Source organism: Bufo bufo, chromosome 2 (assembly GCF_905171765.1).
Source record: "Bufo bufo chromosome 2, aBufBuf1.1, whole genome shotgun sequence".
Classification (NCBI taxonomy): Eukaryota; Metazoa; Chordata; class Amphibia; order Anura; family Bufonidae; genus Bufo; species Bufo bufo.
In genome coordinates this window covers 809,666,384-809,690,922 of record NC_053390.1, presented here as the reverse complement: position 1 = coordinate 809,690,922, position 24,539 = coordinate 809,666,384, and the positions used below count along the sequence as shown (strand labels likewise).

The window sequence follows — 24,539 nt, the reverse complement described above, 5'->3', positions numbered from 1 at the left end:
GTACATAGGAGCAGTATTATAGTAGTTATATTCTTGTACATAGGAGGCAGTATTATAGTAGTTATATTCTTGTACATAGGAGGCAGTATTATAGTAGTTATATTCTTGTACATAGGAGCAGTATTATAGTAGTTATATTCTTGTACATAGGAGCAGTATTATAGTAGTTATATTCTTGTACATAGGAGCAGTATTATAGTAGTTATATTCTTGTACATAGGAGCAGTATTATAGTAGTTATATTCTTGTACATAGGAGCAGTATTATAGTAGTTATATTCTTGTACATAGGAGCAGTATTATAGTAGTTATATTCTTGTACATAGGAGCAGTATTATAGTAGTTATATTCTTGTACATAGGAGCAGTATTATAGTAGTTATATTCTTGTACATAGGAGCAGTATTATAGTAGTTATATTCTTAACCATATTTCTTTTTATTGAAAGAAAAATTCAGGGCCGTGACCCACACAAGACAGTACATTGATGACAATATGGTACCAAATAGTATCCAGCATACATGTCAAGTGTAAGCAATACAAAACAGTTATTATCATTGACCCTAGAGTGATATCCAAGAAAAGGAAGGGGGGGGGGGGAGATCAGGAAGGGAAGGAGGGGAGGGAAACAAGGAGGTGATAAATTTCTGCTCTATTATGTAAAGTTTCTATAGACTTTCCATGGAGACCACAATTTTAGGAAGCGAGAGCGTGAGTTATTTTCCCAGTGCGCTAGCTCCTCAAAACGGTAGATCTGGTCTACTTTATCAGTCCACATAAGGAGAGTTGGTGGGGAGTCGTTCTTCCACAAGTAGGGGATAAGTAATTTAGCTGCTGTGAGCAGCATCGTTGGAAGGTCATGTTTGGTGGGTGTGAGGGATTTGTTCGGACACCATAGCAAAATAAGCTTAGCATCCAGTGATATCTTGGTATTGCATATTTGATTAACTAAATCCTCAATTAAGGTCCAGAACGGTTGAATCTTTTGGCAGAGCCACCAAATATGTGACAAGGAGCCAGTGTCCAGGCCACATCTCCAACATTTTTCAGAAATTTCTGGGTTCAATTTATGCAAGAATTCAGGTGTTTTGTACCATCTACACAGGAGTTTAAAGGAGTTCTCCTGAATCCTCACACAACGATTGAAGCCGTGTGAATGAGCTAGTATGAACGCTTTCTCTGGCTCTGTAAGGGATATGGAGAGCTCCCGTTCCCATGAGGCCACAAAACGAAGCTCCGGGGGCAGGGAGGAAAGCATTTCTTTATACATCTGAGATAATGGCCTAAGGGGGGGTTTGGTAGCCAAAACCTTCTTTTCAAGCCAGGAGGGCGAACTACTATCAGAAAATGGCCCGGTACACAATTTGGTATCTCTCTGGAAATTTGCTAGGTGGAAAAAGGGTGCTGTTTTGACCTCAGGGAGGTCCATTACTGAATCCCATTTTAAACAGCCATCCGGGAGAAGGACATCCCGCAGAGGAATATCAGCGAGCTTAGACCAAATCCCGGAGGGGTATAACACCGTTGGATGGATGTGGCTTTGTAGTAGTCTAAGCGGCATACCAGTGTTAGGGAAATTAAAGATACGGGACTGAACCATTTTGGACCATTCCACCAACATGCCCTTCCAAACCGGGGACGTATAACAGTGATTAGCAGAGATAGGCCTAATACCCCATAAAGTAAGCAATTCTTGGTTAGACAATAGTGCATTTTCAAGACGGGAGCAAAGAGAGCTAGATTGGCGAGACATAATAGTTACGCATCTGCCTAGCTGTACAGCAGTATAATAAAGCTTCACATCTGGCATCCCAAAGCCTCCGAACCTCCTATCCCTTGTGAGGACAGAGTAAGCAATACGCGGTGACTTGCCATTCCAAAGAAAGCGTGTGAATACCCTACGTATTTCAGTAAAATATGAATTTGGAAGCCAAATAGGTATGGATTGTAGCAAATACAGAAATTTGGGAAGGATAAAGGTCTTGATGTAATTTTTTCGTCCTACCCAAGAGACAAATGGGAGTTTCAGGTTTTGAAGATGTGTCCGGACCGTTTGAAGGAGCGGCAGGTAGTTAAGGGAAGCCAGATCTTGGACATTAGCCGAAACATGAGTACCTAAATACACAATGTCTCTGGAGGCCCAAGTGAATGGAGTAGCACGCTTCAGATCATTAATCACTGCTTGTGGACAAGAGATATTGAGAGCCATGGATTTCCCATAGTTAATTTTAAAATTCGATATAAACCCAAAATCTTCAAATATGAACAGCAATCTGGGCAAGGCTTCCCTGGGGTTTGAGGTCATGATTAAAAGGTCATCCGCGAATGCCGCAGCAACGTGTGTACAAGATCCTATTTGTAAGCCCTTTATCTCTGGGTCCATTCTTATTCTACATAAAAGGGTCTCCATCACTAAGATGAATAGTGCAGGAGATAAAGGGCATCCCTGCCTTGTCCCGTTAGTGATGCGAAATGGTGGTGACAGTGTTCCATTAACTTTGACCATGGCAGAGGGGGTCGAGTATAACGTATAAATGGCAGTAATAAATTGGTCAGGTAGGCCAAATCTCAACAGGGTCCGCGACATATAATGCCAACTGACCCTGTCGAAGGCCTTTTCCGCGTCCGTACTTACTAGCACCAAGGGCTTAGATGATCTTTTAGCCCAATTTACAAGATGAAGAAGCCTTATTGTATTTTCTGACCCCTGTCTGCCATGGACAAAACCCACCTGTTCCTCATGGACGATGTCAGGCAGCACATCCTGAAGCCTAGTGGCCAATATCTTCGCCCACCACTTCACATCACAGTTTAGCAGAGAGATCGGCCTATAGTTGCTGCAGCATGTCGGATCTTTATTCTCCTTATGTAGGACAGTAATGTGTGCCAATAAGGAATGAGGGGCAAGGGAGCCACCAGTGAGAAGATGATTGCACAGGTTCCTGAAACGGGGAATTAGAACATCTTTGAAGGATTTATAATAAGTGATGGGGAACCCATCTGGTCCTGGGCTTTTGCCCGAGGGGATGGACATGAGTACTTTGTGAATCTCTAGATCAGTGACAGGTCTAGTCAATTGAGATGCCTTGGCCGGGGCTATGGAAGGGAGATCTAAATTCTGTAGGAATTTATCAGTAGCTTCTGAGAGATCACTAACAGATGCACCATCTGGGGGGGGTAGATTGTATAGGGTCTCATAAAAAGCACAGAATGCCTTAGCTATATCTGGGGTAGATTTATGCATTTTGCCTTTGGGGTCCTTAATAGAGGAAACAAAGGAGTCAGAGAACTGCTTCTTGGCAATCGCCGACATCAGTCTGTTTCCTCTATCCCCGTGTGCATAGGCTTTAAATCGTGAGCGTAGGATCAGCTTTGCAGAGGTTATATTTAATAGGTTTTTTAAGTGTACTCTGGCTTCAGTTAGTTCGGTCAGGGTGCGCTTAGCCTGTGATTCCTTGTGAGAGGATTCAAGGCGAGCAATCTTCGCTAGCAAAGCGTCTAATGCCTGTGTTCTTTGCTTTTTTACATAGGCCCCTAGTGCAATTAGTTCCCCCCTTATAACTACCTTATGGGATTCCCATAGTATGGAAGGAGAAGGCGGGGAATCTGGTGTATCATTTAGCGCGAAAAATTCGGAAAGCGAGGCCTTGATTTTGCACGCGTGGGTGGGGTCCAAAATCAAGGTGTCGTTCAAACGCCATAGGCGTTCTTTTCTCTGTGGTCCGGACAGGGAGAAGTTAATGATAACAGGGGCATGATCAGATAACGTAATACTACCAATCCGGGCTCCAGAGACATTACGAATATGTGAGTCAGACAAGAACAAATAATCTAATCTATGGAATGACATCTTGGCATGTGAATAAAATGTGTAGTCTCGGCCATTGGGGTTTATAGTACGCCAAACATCACGGACCTTCAGTTTTCTCAGGGAAGTTTTAAGCCTTTTCAAAAGCTTATAGGACACAGACGGTCTACCTACTGACGTGTCTACTGCCGGTTCAAGAGCGACATTGAAGTCGCCTCCCAAAACTAACAGTCCATCAGAAAAAGATGACAATAAAGCGAGGGTCTGAACGAGCCATGGTACTTGGCCTCTATTAGGCGCATATAGATTGGCGAATGTAACTGGAGAGTCACCAACTACCCCCTTTACAAAAATATACCTGCCCTCAGGATCCGCTGAAGTAGCGGTATGCTTGAAGGGAAGGTTTTTGTGTATAGCTACACTGACACCTCTACTGGCGGATTCATGTGTACTATGAAACCACTGAGCAAACTTCCTGGGAGGAAGATTAGGGATTTTATTTGTCCTAAAATGTGTCTCTTGCAGGAAGGCTACCGAAACTTTATCCCTCAGAAGGAGAGAGATGGTTTGAGACCTTTTGCATGGCTCGTTCAGCCCGTGTGCGTTTAGAGAGGCGACTACAATTGAGGACATGACAATATATATACTAAGGAGAAAAAGCATATATTATCCATGGAAATATCTGAGAGAGCATAGCATATATGAGCAGGATGAGGAAAGGAGGGGAAAGGGGAACAAGTAAAATAGAATAAAATAAAATAATATAAAATGAGAAAGATAACCAACAACATGTTAGGCTGGTATAAAACCAGCTCAGATGAAATATTCATCTAGAGAAAAGTAGGTGCCTACCTATCACCATCCAAGACAGGGTTGGATTGGCGAGGGGGCAGGTAAAGCACCTTTTGGTCTACAACAAAAAGGGGAGACCAACAACAAGAAATACTTCCAGCACCGGAATCTATCCGGACATTACCCTGCAAATAGGGAAAGAAAAAGTTGCCTTCATGGAGGCAGAGTTCCAAAACAGCAGAAGAGTGTCCCGGTTAAGGTCTGACGTCTCATACATAACTCTAAGCCAATAGTAAAAAAGTAAAAAAGTAAAAAATTGGCTCAAAAACAGAACAATCGTGAACAGGCCACTACTTTCCGCATAAAACACTATGCCGAGGGGCCGGGAGACAGTCATCTCTTATAGTAGAAAAATGAGGTAGGACCTAATATTGGCAGTCTATGTTAGCAGACAAATAGTGCCAATGTCACCTTGGTTTGAGCTCAGGTAAGGGCTCCGTCCATCCTGCTGCGACCCAAACGATCTGACTTGTTTGCAGATGCCGTCTGCCAGGAGGACACACGTGGCGGGATAGGCAGGGGGCCATCTTGATCGGCTGGTAGCCACGAGGGGATCTCCACCGGAGGGACATCCAGGGACCTCCAAACTGACTCTAGGTCTGCGGGAGAGCGAACTGTAAGCAGCTTTCCATTCCTGGAGATCGCCAGCCCAAAGGGAAATAGCCATCTGAACGGGGTCGACGTCTTCCTGAGGACTTCCAGTAAGGGCTTAAATAAGCGCCGCTTAGCCAGGGTAGATGGCGCTAGATCCTGGAACATCTGAATCGGCGTATTCTCATATTCTAGTACCTCCATTTCTCTTTGCCTTTTCAACAGTGCCGCGGTATCTACAAAACTTAGTAGGCCGCAAATCACGTCACGTGGCGGTTCTTGAGGTTTGGGCCTAGGGCGCAGCGCCCTGTGTATGCGCTCCACCACTATTCCCTCTGCTCTTTCCGGTTCAAGCATCATGGAAAATAACTCACGCGCCACTGTCGGCAAGGCCTCCGTCGCAATAGATTCAGGTAGGCCGCGGATGCGTATGTTGCGCCGGCGACTTCGATTCTCCTGGTCTTCCAGTTTCAAGAAGGCATCGTTCAATAGGGCCTTGTGAGATGCTAGCACCTCTGATGCTTTGCCTTCATAGGTCAAAATGGCTTCTTGCGTGCCTTCTAATGTGACCACTCTCTGGCCTAGATGTTTTATGTCGTCTTTGATGTCCGCCAGATCTTGTTTGAGAGGCGTAAGGGCCGATTCAAGAACCCGGCGAAGGGTCCGCTCCGATAGAGGCGGATCTCTGGGCCTTCTATCTGAAATATCAGAGCCGCTGCCCGCGTCAGAGAGTTCTCCTGCGTCGGAGTCATGAGCATTAGACGCCGCCATATTGGCGCCTTTCTGTGTGGCAGCTCTCGGCGTTTTCCGGAGAAACTTCTCCATCTCTGGCTGTTTGGAGTGCCGTGGGGTCGACTCTGAACTTCCTCTGATCTTCTCCTTGCCAGGTTTCCCCATAATAAAGTAAATTATAGGCTTATATAGGGTTAGTGAGCCGGAATGCTGGAGGAGCTCAAGCTCGTGCGGCCATTCAGCTGCGTGGCTAGGCTCCGCCCCCATAGTAGTTATATTCTTGTACATAGGAGCAGTATTATAGTAGTTATATTCTTGTACATAGGAGCAGTATTATAGTAGTTATATTCTTGTACATAGGAGCAGTATTATAGTAGTTATATTCTTGTACATAGGAGGCAGTATTATAGTAGTTATATTCTTGTATATAGGAGCAGTATTATAGTAGTTATATTCTTGTACATAGGAGCAGTATTATAGTAGTTATATTCTTGTACATAGGAGACAGTATTATAGTAGTTATATTCATGTACATAGGAGGCAGTATTATAGTAGTTATATTCTTGTACATAGGGGGCAGTATTATAGTAGTTATATTCTTGTACATAGGAGCAGTATTATAGTAGTTATATTTCTGAATACAGGGGGTTTATTGTAGTAATTATTGTACAGGGAGGGGCAGTATTATTTTGGTTGGTGTATTGGATATTTTCGGTCTGGGGTCCATTCTGATGGCAGGTGTATCTATCAGACAGAAGGTAGTACATAGACTGGATGTGAATGGCTCAGCCGACAACAGCTGAATGTTGTATGTAGTTCGACCTTTATTATTCTGTGCGGAAATTGACTTGTGTGGATTTTTAAACTTGCAGAAACTTTGTGCAGATTTTACCCTTTTCAATGCAAGGATGAGATCTGCAGCAAATCTGTAAGTGCCACATGAGGATTTCGTGCGGAAAAATCTTCGCTAAAATTCACAAGGGCAAAATGATTCATGGACCTATTTAGGGTGCTGTACGCCCTCGCTGTAGTTAGGTGCTGGCTTCCCCCTGAGCTAGTGATGGGGTTGTGCCGATATTCAGCAGCCAGTCTGAACAAGCAGAGCTGCAGGTATAAGTATGATGGTTTGACTGGGTGAACCACTGGTTAGGCACAATCTGCCATTCAGACTATTCCAGATGTCTGCAGAACTGGCCTGATGAATAATTGTTTGCCCAATGGGGGTAGTAGTTCAAATTTATTATTCTACACCTGTAGGTCAATTATACTGTATTTGAAATGAATCCATTGGACCCAGCGATGGCTTCCTAATCATTACCGTTTCTGCACCATCTACAGTAGTGAGGCGCCGTGTTGTCGGTGAGGTTTTGTACCTCTGTCGCCGGGTCTCATTTATTGGCAGTGACTGATAGAAATCACAAGGTCCGGACCGGGTCATGTGCGGTGCATCCTCCATCTGCAGATGGGTCCGGTCTCGGAGGACAGATAGATGTCCTAGCGATAGTCCTAGATGACACAACCCCCTAATATGTGATCGGCGGCGGTCAGATCCTCAGTACTGGAGCTTCACAGTCTGACTTACTGGTGAGCTCCTACTTATACACAGCAGCCAGTCTGAACAAGGAGAGCTGTAGTATAAAGCATGATAGGAACAGACCAGTCGCTTAGGTGGACTATAGCTTAAAGGGGTTCTCCAAGCTCCTGATAGTCATGACCTGTCCTCAGGGTAGCTCATTACTGTCCGATCGGTTGGGGGTCTTACATCCGCACCCCGAGCTGTTCCCTGCAGCTTCCAGCACTGGAGCTAGCTCTTGAACCGAGCAGGAAGCACAGCGCCATTCAAAGTGTAGTGGCCATGCTGGGTTACTGCAGCTCGGTTACCATTGAAGTAAATGGGAGCTGTGCTGCTGTGACCCAACACGGCCTCTGCACTTTGGCGAACAGCTGATCGGGGGGTGCGGACCCTCACCAATCGGGTATTAATGACCTAGCCTGGTCAGGAGCCTAGCCAACCCCTTTACCAGACACTGCCTAGTGTGGCGCTGTGTGTGGGCTTTTTCCAGCAGACTATATAATATGTGCAGTATAATTGTCAGTGCCAGCTTGTGAATGGCGCCCATTGTTGGAGGTAATTTACGGCCTGTAGATTTCTTTATGTCTTTCTTGCTCGGGGCAGTAATGTACTGTGTTTGCTTTATGTAACTTCTGAGAGCAGCAGATCTGTCACAGGGGATGAGGCCGTTGTCTCTGTAGGGTTTGAGCAACCCCTGTGTAGACTGGGACCCCACAGTCCTCAGTATGAAGAGCACTGGTTTAGTGATGTGCAATTACTTTAGAAAATGGGAATATCCCTTTAAATGGAGTCTGTCAGCAGTTTTGATCATGATAAACTGCTGTCTAACACTAGGTAGGGGTTGAGGCGAGAGCTGCAAACATACCTTTTTGGGAGCATTTATTATCAGGAGTTATGTGGAAATTAACTTTTTATTCTTCCAGGTTCTGCTCCTGCAAGTGCCCAGGGGGCGGGTGCTCTCTGCCCTGCACTGATGTAAAGCCCCGCCCCTCCGCTGAGTGACAGCTGCAGCATCCAACCCGGAGACCACTACAGCTGTCACAGGGGAGGGGCTGTAAGTCAGGGCAGAGAGCACAGTGAAGCTCCGCCTCTTGAGCACTTGCAGGAGCAGAGTCTGGCAGAATAAAACTTCATATTCTCACTACCTAGTGCTGTCAGCAGTTTAGCTTGGTCAATCCCACCAAGTACTAGATATGGATGGGCAGGTCAGACCTCACCAGCACAGAGCTGACTGGAACAGACTGGTCCTTAGATGGGGCCCCTGGTCCTACAGCTATCAACGTGTATCCTCTCGTTCTGGAGACGTCTTCACGTGGAGTGTCCGGGATAGTAGGGAGACGTCGGGCAGTGCTCCACAAGCCAGTCCTGTTCTAAAGTTGGGGGCCAGAGGTGGACCTACGTCCTATGGATATGCCGTAAATATGCAACAGCCACGTCCAGTGGTTCAGAATATCCAGTAATCCGGCATTCAGAGCAGTCCTTGTATATTCTGTGTATAGCAGAGTCAATAAGTTATCCATTACCTCCTTCCTAAGCTGGGAACGGCATTAGGCTCATAGTCCACGTCCTCTCATCCGGCATCTGGTAGTCCAGACACTCCAGCACTTAACTGAGAAGCATGCTGGATCTATGTGGCTCCTGGGGTTTACCCTCCAGCATGGTGGGAGTTGTAGTTCTGCTTCATCTGAGGAGCGGTCACATCTAGAAGATGGAGCCTTCTCCATTCTGCCGGAGATGAATCTGCTGTAGTTCTGCATTGATTTAGGTGTCCTGTTCCTTTAAAATAACATGGCACCTCCTCTCCCCTCCTGTAGTTCTGCGCACAATATATTTTTGACGCCCCAGACGAGTAGATAGCCCGGGGTCTCGTCGCCTACCCCAGTTAGGGTGTTCAGTGTGAGCACGGTGGGCGAGGCGGATGATTGGGGATCACAGCCTTCTGCAGCCTTACCCCGGGTGCCCTGCAAGATCTATTGTCCAGGGATGTAGATCCACTTGGATGGGTTTTTACTGGTGCTGCTCCAGTATGTGGTGGTGGCCACCATTGGACAGCGCTGAGATATATATATAGTTGTGTTGGTGCAGGTCATCTGTGACGTCTATTCACTCACAGTCTTCAGTTTTCTTACATTTCTGATGTTTACTATGTCTTTTAGGTTAACGGGACCAAGTGGGACTGTGACGGACGGCCCCGGGAACTACAAGTACAAGACCAAGTGCACCTGGCTGATCGAGGGGCTGTAAGTCACGTCTTCTGTACGCCTGTAACCAGAATCTGCAGCGCCCCTCTCACTTCTTTACGTTTTCTCAGAAATACTTCCTGGTTCTTGTACATGGCACCAACCTATACCGCAGTGTGGTGCAGATTACCATCAGTCCCTGGGCTCAGTGGGGCTCACCATCCAGTTTTCACACTTACTGGGGTCAGTTTCGTAGTTAACCCATAAGTATGTTTTTGAGGTTTGGGGGGGGGGCGTACCTGAAGGAGACACCCCCCCCCCCCTCCCTTCCACCTCACGGGAAGAATGTACAAACCCCAGACAGATGTCGACCAAACCCACGATGGGAGGAAAGTGCAGAATTTTGGCCACCATTACAGCAGGGTTATGGTACCCTTAAAGGGATTGTGCATGAATGGGGTGGGTTTAGGCATTCCCCTGTACTTGTCCGGATCAGTAAAGGGGAGTTTACTTTCGCTGGTCCCACCTCCAGCTCCAGGCCTGCGATGCTCTGCTGCTGTTTTTGACAAAGCTGCAGCCAATTATTGGCCGCGATGGTGACCCTCTCTACTTCAATCATTGCAAATGGTCATATGACACAAGGTGGTCCGCTCCCCACCGCGGCCAGTGATTGGCTGTGGCAATGTCAAACCAGATGTTTTCAGCGAAGGGGCGCAGCAGAGCATTGCAGGCCCGGGGAAGCGGGTAAGTAACCTCCCCTTTACGGGTTTGACATGGTAGGGAAGGGGGTTGCCAAAAACCCTCCCATTCTTGCACATCCCCTTTAAAGGGGTTGTCTCGTCACTAGGATATGCCACCAGTGTCAGATAGGTGGCATCTATCTCCAGAATGGAACCCTGAAAATAAAGAGAAGGTATCTGAGCGAGCGCGCCTGAATATTTTTAGAAGTCCCATAGGGGTGAATGGAGCGTGCTCTGCGCCTGCACGGCCATCTCTCCTTTCACCGTTGTAGCTCAGCTGTTTTCAAAATTCTCGTAGCAGTGAACAGCAGATGGCTGCGCCTGCGAAACCATTCTAAAGGTAGTGGTGGGTACCGCATCTATCTTACATTGGTGGAATGTCCTAGGGATATACCGCTAATCTCCTGTGGGGTGTAAAGCGGCTCTTGTGGCAGCCCTGGGTCTAGTGAAGGGTTTGAGGCCTGCCGAGTTACTACTGCTCTTACTGGGGTGCTATCCTGTTAATGCACGGGTTCTAAAGAGAATTGGTGCTCTGACTATATCTAAAATACGGGAGATTTGAGTGAAAAATAAATATAAAAATATGTAGAGATAAGTTATGATGGGAGATAAGAGTTGCCAGGTTGCTTAGAAACCCCTTATCTCCAAGGGGAACTTTAGATATTGAACTGCAGCTTTTCAGTTGTCAGGCTGTTGTCAGACACTGTGGTATAGGTTGGCACCATGTATTGTAGCAGACCCTAGAGTCACCGCGGCCCATCCCCCCCCCCTCCTCCATTAGTCTGGGTACAAAGGGGGGCTGGCTGTGTGACATGTCGGGCGAGCGCTGGACTCACAAGGTAAATAACAAATATGACCGGCGCCCAAAGTCTAAAGGTGAGGAGGAGGGAGCGGGCAGGGACTGTGCTGCACCCTGCCGTGCACCGCGTCTTACAAGGAGGATGACGGGCGTGGCTGATTAGCCCTGGGTGAGGGCGACTCCTGCCGAAAAATCCCCCCCCCCCCCCCCAAACTGTTGTCAGAGGAGCCCCGTACACCTGACACCGTGCACATACTTATATCCGTGTATGCGCGCCCTTCTGCCTGTTCAGAGATGTTGGATACTGCTGCGGACGTCACACTTTATCTAGAAGGCCGCCGTCCACATTGTAAAAACCTTCAATCATTAGACATCCCCCGTCATGTCGCCTCATCCTCCAAGGGAGTGAAATTTCTGAATGATGAAAGTGACGCGTGACGAGGGCCGACACTGCACCCTGTACACAGGGCTTTAATATACTCTGTATAATCATATGTAACCCTATAGACAACCTTGTATAATCCTATATAACACTATAGATGAGACCATATAATCGTATTTAACCCTGTAGACGACCCCGTATAATCTTATATAACCCTATAGACAACCCTATCTGATCATATATAACCCTATAGATGACACTGTATAATCATATATAACCCTATAGAGGATCCTGTATAATCCTACATAACCCTATAGAGGACCCTGTATAATAATACATAACCCTATAGATGACCCTGTATAATAATACATAACCCTATAGACGACCCTGTATAATCATACATAACCCTATAGATGACCCTGTATAATAATACATAACCCTATAGACGACCCTGTATAATCATACATAACCCTATAGACGACCCTGTATAATCATATATAACCCTATAGATGACCCTGTATAACCATACATAACCCTATAGAGGACCCTGTATAACCATACATAACCCTATAGAGGACCCTGTATAATCATACATAACCCTATAGAGGACCCTGTATAATCATACATAACCCTATAGAGGACCCTGTATAATCATACATAACCCTATAGAGGACCCTGTATAATCATACATAACCCTATAGAGGACCCTGTATAATCATACATAACCCTATAGAGGACCCTGTATAATCATACATAACCCTATAGAGGACCCTGTATAATCCTATATAACCCTATAGATGATCCTGTGTTTTCCTGTAGATGACCCCCACTTAATCATATAGACGACCTCTCATTCTTGTATAGGTGACCCTCATGTCATTTTGTCGACCCCCCACATAGTTGTATAGGTAAGTCTGGAGTGGTGGCAGGTCCCCCTTAGAGTGGCCCCCGAGACGGTTCCCTTAGACTGCAGTTTATCTACTCCTCGGTCATCTGTCCTCCCACAATTCCACAGAATTGATCACTGCTCATCCTGGGCCCTCTGCTTCATGAATAGAACAATTAGTGAAGATGCCTGCAGTAGTGCAGTATTAGACAGGGCTGATGATGCATGTTCTCGGTTGGGTGACCACATCCTATGTGCGGGGGGTAGTGGTGACTGTCGGGTATTGATGGCGGCCGCACTGACAGTCTCTTTCTTCTCTCCAGACCCCAATCTGTGCTGCGTCTGCGCTTCAACCACTTTGCCACAGAGTGCAGCTGGGATCACCTGTACGTGTACAATGGAGACTCCATCTACGCCCCGCTGGTGGCTGCCTTCAGGTACTGTGCAGTATACTGCAGGACGCTTCTGTCTGGTCTCACCCTGTGTGAGCGGGATCCCGGCTTGTCAGCAATATCAGCTCTGGAATGATTTTCAGCCAACTGAACAATGAATGCTCCTTTTCACTGACAGCAAGCAGACATCTTCATCCCGTTTACATGTCCTGGCACAGTGTCTGCATGGAGACAATGCCGCAAGCGGCTGCGCAGCCCTGCGACAATGCCGCAAGCGGCTGCGCAGCCCTGCGACATATTGGTATTTTTATGTCAGAGTGTTACTGATAAGTATTATTATTACTACTGTTAAAATGGCGACTATTATTTTTGCTAGTATTTTAACTTATTCGTACTATGACTGCTACTTATTACTCCTGCGTTTACTACTGCTACCATTGCTATTACTACTTTATAGCTAGTCCTATTTCTACTACTACTGCCACCGTTACATTGTTGTCTGTCGCTGCTACTACTACCACCATTTTTATATACTATTACTGACCCTTTTCCTACTATTTCTTAGTGCTGTAGTCGGAGCGGCTCATTATGCAGGATGAAGGGGATTTCTGTAACCTCTGCCTAATCTCCGCATCATGACGCCGTTTCTGTGGTCTCCGGTGGCTGCGTCCAGGGATTAGGATTTACATACACTTTGTAGTCCAGCATCTCTCATATCACTTCTCCGACTCTGCTGTGCCGCGGATGAAGGAAGACAGAGGGCGCACATGTGCATATAGGGACATGTAAGGCTACATTCACACTAGCGTTAATTTTTTGCGGTATTAAGATCAGTCATAGGGGCTCAATACCGGGAAAAAAATGGTTTTCTGTTTTGTCCCCATTCATTGTCAATGTGGACAAAACATAACTGATCAGAACAGAGTGCGCCAGAATACGTTCCGTTCCCATACCGGAGAGCAGCGTGCTGCGTTTGCTTTCTGTCCTGGGATGTGGACACAATCTGGCACAATAGAAAACAGATCCGTCCTCCATTGACTTTCAGTGGAGCTCATGACGGATCCGTCTTGGCGATGTTACAGATAATACGACCGGATCCGTTTATAACGGATGCAGACGGTTGTATTATCAGTAACGGAAGCGGATCCAGTAAAAACGCTAGTGTGAAAGTAGCCTTTCCGTATAGCCATTCCTCATATGCTGCAAGTGGTAACAAGGAACTGACAGGGGTATTAAAGGGGTATTCCAGCCACATAAATGTATCACATTTCCAATTGTAGTACCATAGTAGTTATATTCTTGTACATAGGAGCAGTATTATAGTAGTTATATTCTTGTACATAGGAGGCAGTATTATAGTAGTTATATTCTTGTACATAGGAGGCAGTATTATAGTAGTTATATTCTTGTACATAGGAGAAGTATTATAGTAGATATATTCTTGTACATAGGAGCAGTATTATAGTAGTTATATTCTTGTACATAGGAGCAGTATTATAGTAGTTATATTCTTGTACATAGGAGCAGTATTATAGTAGTTATATTCTTGTACATAGGAGGCAGTATTATAGTAGTTATATTCTTGTACATAGGAGCAGTATTATAGTAGTTATATTCTTGTACATAGGAGGCAGTATTATAGTAGTTATATTCTTGTACATAGGAGGCAGTATTATAGTAGTTATATTCTTGTACATAGGAGCAGTATTATAGTAGTTATATTCTTGTACATAGGAGACAGTATTATAGTAGTTATATTCCTGTATATAGGAGGCAGTATTATAGTAGTTATATTCTTGTACATAGGAGCAGTATTATAGTAGTTATATTCCTGTACATAGGAGCAGTATTATAGTAGTTATATTCTTGTACATAGGAGGCAGTATTATAGTAGTTATATTCTTGTACATAGGATCAGTATTATAGTAGATATATTCTTGTACATAGGAGGCAGTATTATAGTAGTTATATTCTTGTACATAGGAGGCAGTATTATAGTAGTTATATTCTTGTACATAGGAGCAGTATTATAGTAGTTATATTCTTGTACATAGGAGGCAGTATTATAGTAGTTATATTCATGTACATAGGAGGCAGTATTATAGTAGTTATATTCTTGTACATAGGAGCAGTATTATAGTAGTTATATTCTTGTACAGAGGATGTAGTATTATAGTAGTTATATTCTTGTACACAGGAGGCAGTATTATAGTAGTTATACTCTTGTACATAGGAGGCAGTATTATAGTAGTTATACTCTTGTACATAGGAGCAGTATTATAGTAGTTATATTCTTGTACATAGGAGCAGTATTATAGTAGTTATATTCTTGTACATAGGAGCAGTATTATAGTAGTTATATTCTTGTACATAGGAGCAGTATTATAATAGTTATATTCTTGTACATAGGAGCAGTATTATAGTAGTTATATTCTTGTACATAGGAGCAGTATTATAGTAGTTATATTCTTGTACATAGGAGACAGTATTATAATAGTTATATTCTTGTACATAGGAGCAGTATTATAGTAGTTATATTTTTGTACATAGGAGCAGTATTATAGTAGTTATATTCTTGTACATAGGAGCAGTATTATTGTAGTTATATTCTTGTACATAGGAGGCAGTATTATAGTAGTTATATTCTTGTACATAGGAGCAGTATTATTGTAGTTATATTCTTGTACATAGGAGCAGTATTATAGTAGTTATATTCTTGTACATAGGAGCAGTATTATAGTAGTTATATTCCTGTATATAGGAGGCAGTATTATAGTAGTTATATTCCTGTACATAGAAGCAGTATTATAGTAGTTATATTCTTGTACATAGGAGCAGTATTATACTAGTTATATTCTTGTACATAGGAGCAGTATTATTGTAGTTATATTCTTGTACATAGGAGCAGTATTATAGTAGTTATATTCTTGTACATAGGAGCAGTATTATAGTAGTTATATTCCTGTATATAGGAGGCAGTATTATAGTAGTTATATTCCTGTACATAGAAGCAGTATTATAGTAGTTATATTCTTGTACATAGGAGCAGTATTATACTAGTTATATTCTTGTACATAGGAGCAGTATTATAGTAGTTATATTCTTGTACATAGGAGCAGTATTATTGTAGTTATATTCTTGTACATAGGAGCAGTATTATAGTAGTTATATTCTTGTACATAGGAGGCAGTATTATAGTAGTTATATTCTTGTACATAGGAGCAGTATTATTGTAGTTATATTCTTGTACATAGGAGCAGTATTATAGTAGTTATATTCTTGTACATAGGAGCAGTATTATAGTAGTTATATTCCTGTATATAGGAGGCAGTATTATTGTAGTTATATTCCTGTACATAGAAGCTGTATTATAGTAGTTATATTCTTGTACATAGGAGGCAGTATTATAGTAGTTATATTCTTGCACATAGGAGGCAGTATTATAGTAGTTATATTCTTGTACATAGGAGCAGTATTATAGTAGTTATATTCTTGTACATAGGAGCAGTATTATAGTAGTTATATTCTTGTACATAGGAGCAGTATTATAGTAGTTATATTCTTGTACATAGGAGCAGTACTATAGTAGTTATATTCTTGTACATATGAGGCAGTATTATAGTAGTTATATTCTTGTACATAGGAGCAGTATTATAGTAGTTATATTCTTGTACATAGGAGCAGTATTATAGTAGTTATATTCTTGTACATAGGAGCAGTATTATAGTAGTTATATTCTTGCACTTAGTAGCTGTACTGTGGTAGTTGTATGTTTGGGGGCGGTATTATTTTATATGCTTTCTGTATGGCTGGCTGTTCTATGATGCAGTGTCCCCTTGCGCTTCCTTCCGTGTTGTATGTAAACATGTTGGTGTCGGTAGTTGGCGTGTGTCCTGTACACTTGTACATTCCTCTGGTTTTCACCTACCTGTATTTGCACAGCTAAATGCTTGTTGACGCCAGGTTTACCCTGGATGGAGTCCAGCCTTGGTAATGTCACCGCTCGGTGCCAATTGCTTTTGGTTTCACCTGCTACGTGAGCCTCCACTATTAGGAATCATTAGTCTTTTATTAGTGGCTTCATGTCGCTCGCAGTGATTCGGAGAACTTAACCCACTGAACGCTTATTTCGGGAAGGGAATGTGTGATCCAAATGAGCTTTGACTCGAGTGTGTGAAAGTATTATGTGAGTTCCAGTACTTCCATAGGTCTGTGACGCTCGGACCTTATGTTCTTCTGTTCCTCTGCTTTAAAGGGGTTGTCCGAGTTATGAAAAAAATAAATAGCATTAACAATCTGATGGGCAGCAATATACAGTTGCAAGAAAAAGTATGTGAACCCTTTGGAATGATATGGATTTCTGCACAAATTGGTCATAAAATGTGATCTGATCTTCATCTAAGTCACAACAATAGACAATCACAGTCGGCTTAAACTAATAACACACAAAGAATTACATGTTACCATGTTTATATTGAACACACCATGTAAACATTCACAGTGCAGGTGGAAAAAGTATGTGAACCCTTGGATTTAATAACTGGTTGAACCTCCTTTGGCAGCAATAACTTCAACCAAAGGTTTCCTGTAGTTGCAGATCAGACGTGCACAACGGTCAGGAGTAATTCTTGACCATTCCTCTTTACAGAACTGTTTCAGTTCAGCAATATTCTTAGGATGTCTGGTGTGAATCGCTTTCTTGAGGTCATGCCACAGCATCTCTATCGGGTTGAGGTCAGGACTCTGACTTGGCCACTCCAGAAGGCGTATTTTCTTCTGTTTAAGCCATTCTGTTGTTGATTTACTTCTATGCTTTGAGTCGTTTTCGTGTTGCAACACCCATCTTCTGTTGAGCTTCAGCTGGTGGACAGAAGGCCTTAAGTTCTCCTGCAAAATGTCTTGATAAACTTGGGAATTCATTTTTCCTTCGATGATAGCAATCCGTCCAGGCCCTGACGCAGCAAAGCAGCCCCAAACCATGATGCCCCCACCACCATACTTCACAGTTGGGATGAGGTTTTGATGTTGGTGTGCTGTGCCTCGTTTTCTCCACACATAGTGTTGTGTGTTTCTTCCAAACAACTCAACTTTGGTTTCATCTGTCCACAGAATATTTTGCCAGTACTGCTGTGGAACATCCAGGTGCTCTTGTGCAAACTGTAAACGTGCAGCAATGTTTTTTTTGGCCAGCAGTGGCTTCCTCTGTGGTATCCTCCCATGGAATCCATTCTTGTTTAGTGTTTTACGTATCGTAGATTCGCTAACAGGGATGTTAGCATATGCCAGATACTTTTGTAAGTCTTTAGCTGACACTCTAGGATTCTTCTTCACCTCATTGAGCAGTCTGCGCTGTGCTCTTGCAGTCATCTTTACAGGACGGCCACTCCTAGGGAGAGTAGCAGCAGTGCTGAACTTTCTCCATTTATAGACAATTTGTCTTACCGTGGACTGATGAACAGCAAGGCTTTTGGAGATACTTTTATAACCCTTTCCAGCTTTATGCAAGTCATCAATTCTTAATTGTAGGTCTTCTGAGAGCTCTTTTGTGCGAGGCATCATTCACATCAGGCAATGCTTCTTGTGAAAAGCAAACCCAGAACTGGTGTGTGTTTTCTATAGGGCAGGGCAGCTGTAACCAACACCTCCAATCTCATCTCATTGATTGGACTCCAGTTGGCTGACACCTCATTCCAATTAGCTCTTGGAGATGTCATTAGTCTAGGGGTTCACATACTTTTTCCACCTGCACTGTGAATGTTTACATGGTGTGTTCAATAAAAACATGGTAACATTTAATTCTTTGTGTGTTATTAGTTTAAGCAGACTGTGATTGTCTATTGTTGTGACTTAGATGAAGATCAGATCACATTTTATGACCAATTTGTGCAGAAATCCATATCATTCCAAAGGGTTCACATACTTTTTCTTGCAACTGTATAAATAAGCTAAGCAAGTTTTAGGCAATAAAAATTCTATTTCCTCATTTCCCTGCTTCTCTTCTGGGCTATGTTTACCTGCAGTAACAACCGTCTCTGAGGTTTTCCTCATGAATATTTGTGCCTCTCCTCCTGTGAATACAAGTGCTCCCCTGCCCTGTTGTATGTGTAGGACTACAAGTCCCAGCTGTACAATGACACTGCTGATACACACAGGATCTTCCCCCTACCTGTTCTTGTGCAATGCTCTGCAGAACCTAGTCTGTCAGCTCTGTGTCTGCAGGATGAGGAGGGAAGATCCTGTGTCTCTTCACTGCCTGAAGCTTTTCAAAAAGCCTCCAGTCCTGAGTGTGTGCTGCAGAAGGGGTTAAATTTTCCTGAAGAATCCAGGGAGAGGGAGAGCAGGACAGACAGCAGCAGCTCAGCCAGTGCAGGGGCGTGGACAGCACAGTGACGTCCCGTGCACAGACACGTATCTGTTCTCTCAGACTTGTGCAGAAACATCATCAGAGCAGGGAGAGAAGCTGAAGTCACAGGTCATGTGACCCTCAGTGAGATCTGAGTTAGGCCTCTTTCACACTTGCGTTGTCCGGATCCGGCGTGTACTCCACTTGCCGGAATTACACGCCGGATCCGGAAAAACGCAAGTGTACTGAAAGCATTTGAAGACGGAACCGTCTTCCAAATGCGTTCAGTGTTACTATGGCACCCAGGACGCTATTAAAGTCCTGGTTGCCATAGTAGTAGTGGGGAGCGGGGGAGCGGTATACTTACAGTCCGTGCGGCTCCCGGGGCGCTCCAGAGTGACGTCAGAGCGCCCCATGCGCATGGATGACGTGATCCATGTGATCACATGATCCATGCGCTTGGGGCGCCCTGACGTCACTCTGGAGCGCCCGGGGAGCCGCACGGACGGTAAGTACACTGCTCCCCCGCTCCCCTCTACACTTTACCATGGCTGCCAGGACTTTAGCGTCCCGGCAGCCATGGTAACCACTCTGAAAAAGCTAAATGTCGGCTCCGGCAATGCGCCGAAACGACGTTTAGCTTAAGGCCGGATCCGGATCAATGCCTTTCAATGGGCATTAATTCCGGATCCGGCCTTGCGGCAAGTGTTCCGGATTTTTGGCCGGAGCAAAAAGCGCAGCATGCTGCGGTATTTTCTCCGGCCAAAAAACGTTCCGTTCCGGAACTGAAGACATCCTGATGCATCCTGAACGGATTTCTCTCCATTCAGAATGCATTGCACTGATCAGGATTCTTCCGGCATAGAGCCCCGACGACGGAACTCTATGCCGGAAGAAAAGAACGCAAGTGTGAAAGAGCCCTAAGGAGCCACTGTAGATGCAGTAAGTGCATGGTAAAGCTGTTACATTTGCCTACTTAGAAACGTACAAAGGACAACAATATAACTCGGCCAACCCCTTTAAAGCATATCGCACTTTCGTATGGTGAGAAATAAATTTTTGTATAAAAGTCTTCTATGAACAGTCACTGCCCACGGAGCTTTGCGGCCTCTTCAAACAGCTGATCGGGTCCCACCAATCTCATACTGATGACCTCTTGAGGATCGGCCATTATTATGAAAATCATGGAAAATCCCTTTAATCCTCCCAGTCTAAGTACCCCGCAGGCGGTCTCTTTATGTTCAGGGACCCTCCGCTCTGCTGTAGGTGACATCTCGGACGTCCACTCTAGAGGCCGCTGGAGCAGCCGCTTGGGGTGGAAGGCTTGTCCTCGGTGACTAGTACTGCTGCGTTTCAGAGCTCTGGTCTGTGATCTTCCCATTTACTGACGGTAATCGGGATCTTGGAGACCTGAGAGGCATTGAATGGCAAAGTGCATTAGAAAGTTGAAGAGTTTACCTGCCTGTATATTTGGAAATTCTCGGCTCCCAGTTTTCATTGTCTTAATCTTCCATTGCTTTCTTCTGAGATATGCCGATGGTGGGGGCGGAGGATTAGTGTATACCTATGTCCGCTACCTTTTTTTTTTTGTACGGCGTGGCAATTTAAAAAAATAAATATTACAGGTGAAGCGCTCGCTGTGCCGTAATACAGGAGTGTGGTATACCACAAAGTGTGGGTGACTCAAGCCAAATAATCAGTGTGACCCTTGTCCCCGAGGACCCGGCGACACAGGCCTCAGCGTGGTCAGCAGTGACCCTGCGTCCTATGTGAGAAGATCCCGTCCCACAGACTGACAGCATTGCAGATGCCGCCATCTTCAAGTAGTCAGGTGCAATTCCAGTCTGTGCCATTCACCTCAATGGGACGGCTCCTTCCTATTCAAGTGTATACTACAGAGCCGTCCCATAGAAGTGAATAGGACGGCGGGCAGTAAACGATGAAAGGAAGGCGGCGTCAGGCCGTTAAGTCCCGGAGAGGACCCTGGACTCCTGAGGATAGGTCATCAATAAAAATAAAGTACTGCCCTCTCCCAGCACTGTCACTTAGTGCATGGCTGGTGGTGGGGTCTCCCATATACTGGTGCCCCATACTACACTGGTCACCCCCCAAAGTAATAACAATCAGAGCTCACCCCCCATCCACCAATCGTATCCAGATCTCAACCCCTCCATACAGAGTAATTCCTTTCAGGCTCGCCATCCCAACCCCTAAAGTTCTCAGAAGCTTGCTCCCCATTCTCCCCCCTAGCAGTCACCGTACTAGTCTCCCCATCCTTTTCCACCGCCTGCCCCCAGCCCGTTACATACTTGTAATCCGATTGTGTTGTGCAGTCGGCCGGTGACGGTGGTGGGCCGAGCAGACACCTTACGTGGGACATCTGAAGTGTTATAAGGCGCCGCGGCGTGCCTGTGGGATGTGGGCTGTGCGCTCTCTGTGGCACACGTGCTAGGGGTGGCCAACCCTTGGCGTTGTAGCCCTATGTAGCGTCCGTAATCCTGCCCTCTAGTGGTAAAGGAGTGACATACTGTATATGGGAGATTACCAGGGTTCTCCATTCATCTCACTAGAAGGCGCCACCCTCCCTGCGGCACATGCTGAGCCCTGCACTGCTCTGCGGGGTTCCCGCTAGGCCTGGGTGACCCGTTTTTTTTATTTGCTTAGTCGCCATTTCAGTGAATATCAATCCTGATCTTAACAGATTTGTGAAATCGATATTTACCCCTACAGGCGGGGTAATAACTGGGCGCGGGTGCCCAGCACTGACCGAAGAGATACCCCGGTCAGTAGTTAGGAGCAGGGTGGGGGCTCCCTCTGTCCCCATCGGCCCCCGCAGGCTCCTCGGCCTGCCCTGACTGTACGCCGTGGACCTATGATCTAGGTCAGGGGTCAGCAACCTCCAGCACTCCAGGTGTTGTGAAACTACATCTCCCATCATGCACACTTGCTTGGCTGCTCTCTAAACTCCCAACCAAGTGGAAAGAGCATGCTGGGAGTTGTAGTTTCACAACAGCTGGAGTGCAGAAAGTTGCTGATCCCTGATCTAGGTGGTCTAAGGCCTCCTGTTCGGGGCGGAGTCCATGTTGGTGTGCAGAAAGGATCGCTATCACTGGAACACTGATCCAGAACATGGGGGTCCCGTTCCCTGTCCTAGAGGACTGCCAGCTGCTCCATTCATTCTCTATGGGACTCATCGAAGGCAGAGAAAGATTACAATCAATAATCATCTGTACGTTAGAGATTTTAATTTTAGGCCGAGGAGCCCGGCCCTGGTTCTCGCCGTCGCCCCCCCTTCCTGCGTAATCTGCTCTAACGACCGTCTGCATCCCGCTATGGCCATGTAATGAGCCGTTTCTGTGTAGTCTCAGCCATAACGAGCTGACATTGTAATAATATGTCGTCATGGTGATGAGATGTAATATTGTCAGGCTACACGCGTGTACATGCCATGTGATGTGTCGGTGAGGTCCTGACACCCAGTAATGAGCCCAATCCATGCTCTTTGCCTATAATTATCCTATATTTAACAGTCCTGCAAGCTGCTAAGATACAAGTCATTCACGTCCCTTCTTGCTGTCAGCGAATGAAAAGGTGCTGCGTGCACAGATGTATGGTTCGTTACAGTGCTTCAGGAAAGGTTTTTGGCTCCTTAATCGAAACACCATTTCCATTCACTGTCTGCAAGCAGGGATCCTGAAAGCGGCAGACGATTTTTAACACCGGGTATTACATCCCAGAGCTTTTCATTTTACCCACAAAAGCTTTTTAAAGGGGTTGTCCAGGATTTAACAAGATGTGATGGGTCTTTCACCCCGCACTCTTCTGACTGTTCGGCAGTAGCTCCAGCGCTGAGAGTAGTCGCCGGAACGGGAAACTCTGTCATGTCATGTACTGGACGGCGCTGGTCACCATTCACTTCAGTGGGAGCCACAGAACACCTTGGACGGAGCCGTTCAGCTGATCGGCAGGGTGTCAGACCTCACCTATCCGAAGGATGGATCATCAGTATTTAAATCCTGGAGAGGACCCCTTTTAAGATATCCATAAACATGAAGAGTCCAGGGGAAGCTCCTCTATCTATACATGTCCTTTGCAGCGGCCACTACAGGAGCAACTCAGTATTGCACGCTGGCCACGTCAGTATGATTTTTGGTTGCAGCGATGACTTCTTGCGTGACCACTGCAGCCAGTCACTGGCCTCAGCAGTATATAGGCATGAAAAATAGATCGGAGTGGTGGCTCTGGAACGGAGAAGGATCGGATGGGGGTGCTTTTTACACATGATGACAACCTCTCATCTTTATACGGAAGATAATAAATAATTCCAACGTTTTTGAATAATTTTTCTGGCTGATAATACATGACATTGTTACAATTATAATATTTATTTTCAGTGGGCTTATTGTTCCGGAGAGCGAAGGCAACGAGACGGTCCCCGAAGTCTCCATTACTTCTAGATACGCCCTATTACATTTCTTCAGCGACGCGGCCTACAACCTGACCGGCTTTAATATCAGCTACAGGTAGGAAGCTGTGACAACACTTCAGCAGAGGAGAGGTTCTGTCACTGTGTGCTGGTTTACCATCTTCTTTCATCTATAATTTAGTCACAGGGTCGCCTAAGCTTCTCAGGGATGCACAGCCCCTGCTTGACGGCCTCCTGACCCTCCATCGGTTCTCTGCTGGACCCCTATAATAGGGCTAATAGGGCAGCACTTGGCTTATTTGCACACACCCTTTCCCTGAGTCTGGGGGGCAGGAAACACTGACGTGTGCCCCCTTTTGGTGCAGCAGACTGACCTTGCATTGTGTTTTATGCCTCATTCTAGACCCTTGATTGTCTCTGCGGTCAGTACATTTGTGCTCCTCCTAGCGATTCCTCTGGGTGTCGGCAGCATAGAGAATGCAGAGGAGGCGCTATTTCCTACACAGTCGGCAGATCCAGGTCTGCACAGCCTCCTGCCGTCTGTGCAGATTACATGGCTGATATGGTCACCCACAGCCGCGACAAAAAACACTAAACTAACCAGTACTTTCTTATAACGCCTATAGTTACACACCGGGGCTATGGCTATAGTAGAAGATGACTGACTGTGAGCTTTACAGCTGCCAGAGGGAGAAGGAGGCTGACTGGGGACTTACTGGGTACTATATTTACAGCTGACATATAGGGAAGAAGAATGGCTGGGAACTTACAGGCTACTATATTTAAAAGGGTTTTTCAGGATTTCAGTCCTGATGACCTATCCTCTGGATGGAGCGA

General features: G+C 45.2%; 1 protein-coding gene across 2 annotated transcripts in view; it reads left to right on the top strand.

Annotated features, from left to right (window-relative positions):
• Positions 1 to 24,539, top strand: part of ATRN (attractin) — a 104,229-nt gene that overhangs the window by 9,582 nt on the left and 70,108 nt on the right. For both annotated transcript variants that reach the window (XM_040419329.1, XM_040419330.1), the window contains exons 2-4: positions 9,711 to 9,794; positions 12,865 to 12,978; positions 23,671 to 23,799. In XM_040419329.1, coding sequence (XP_040275263.1) covers positions 9,711 to 9,794; positions 12,865 to 12,978; positions 23,671 to 23,799 — 327 coding nt within the window. The remainder of the gene's footprint in view (positions 1 to 9,710; positions 9,795 to 12,864; positions 12,979 to 23,670; positions 23,800 to 24,539) is intronic.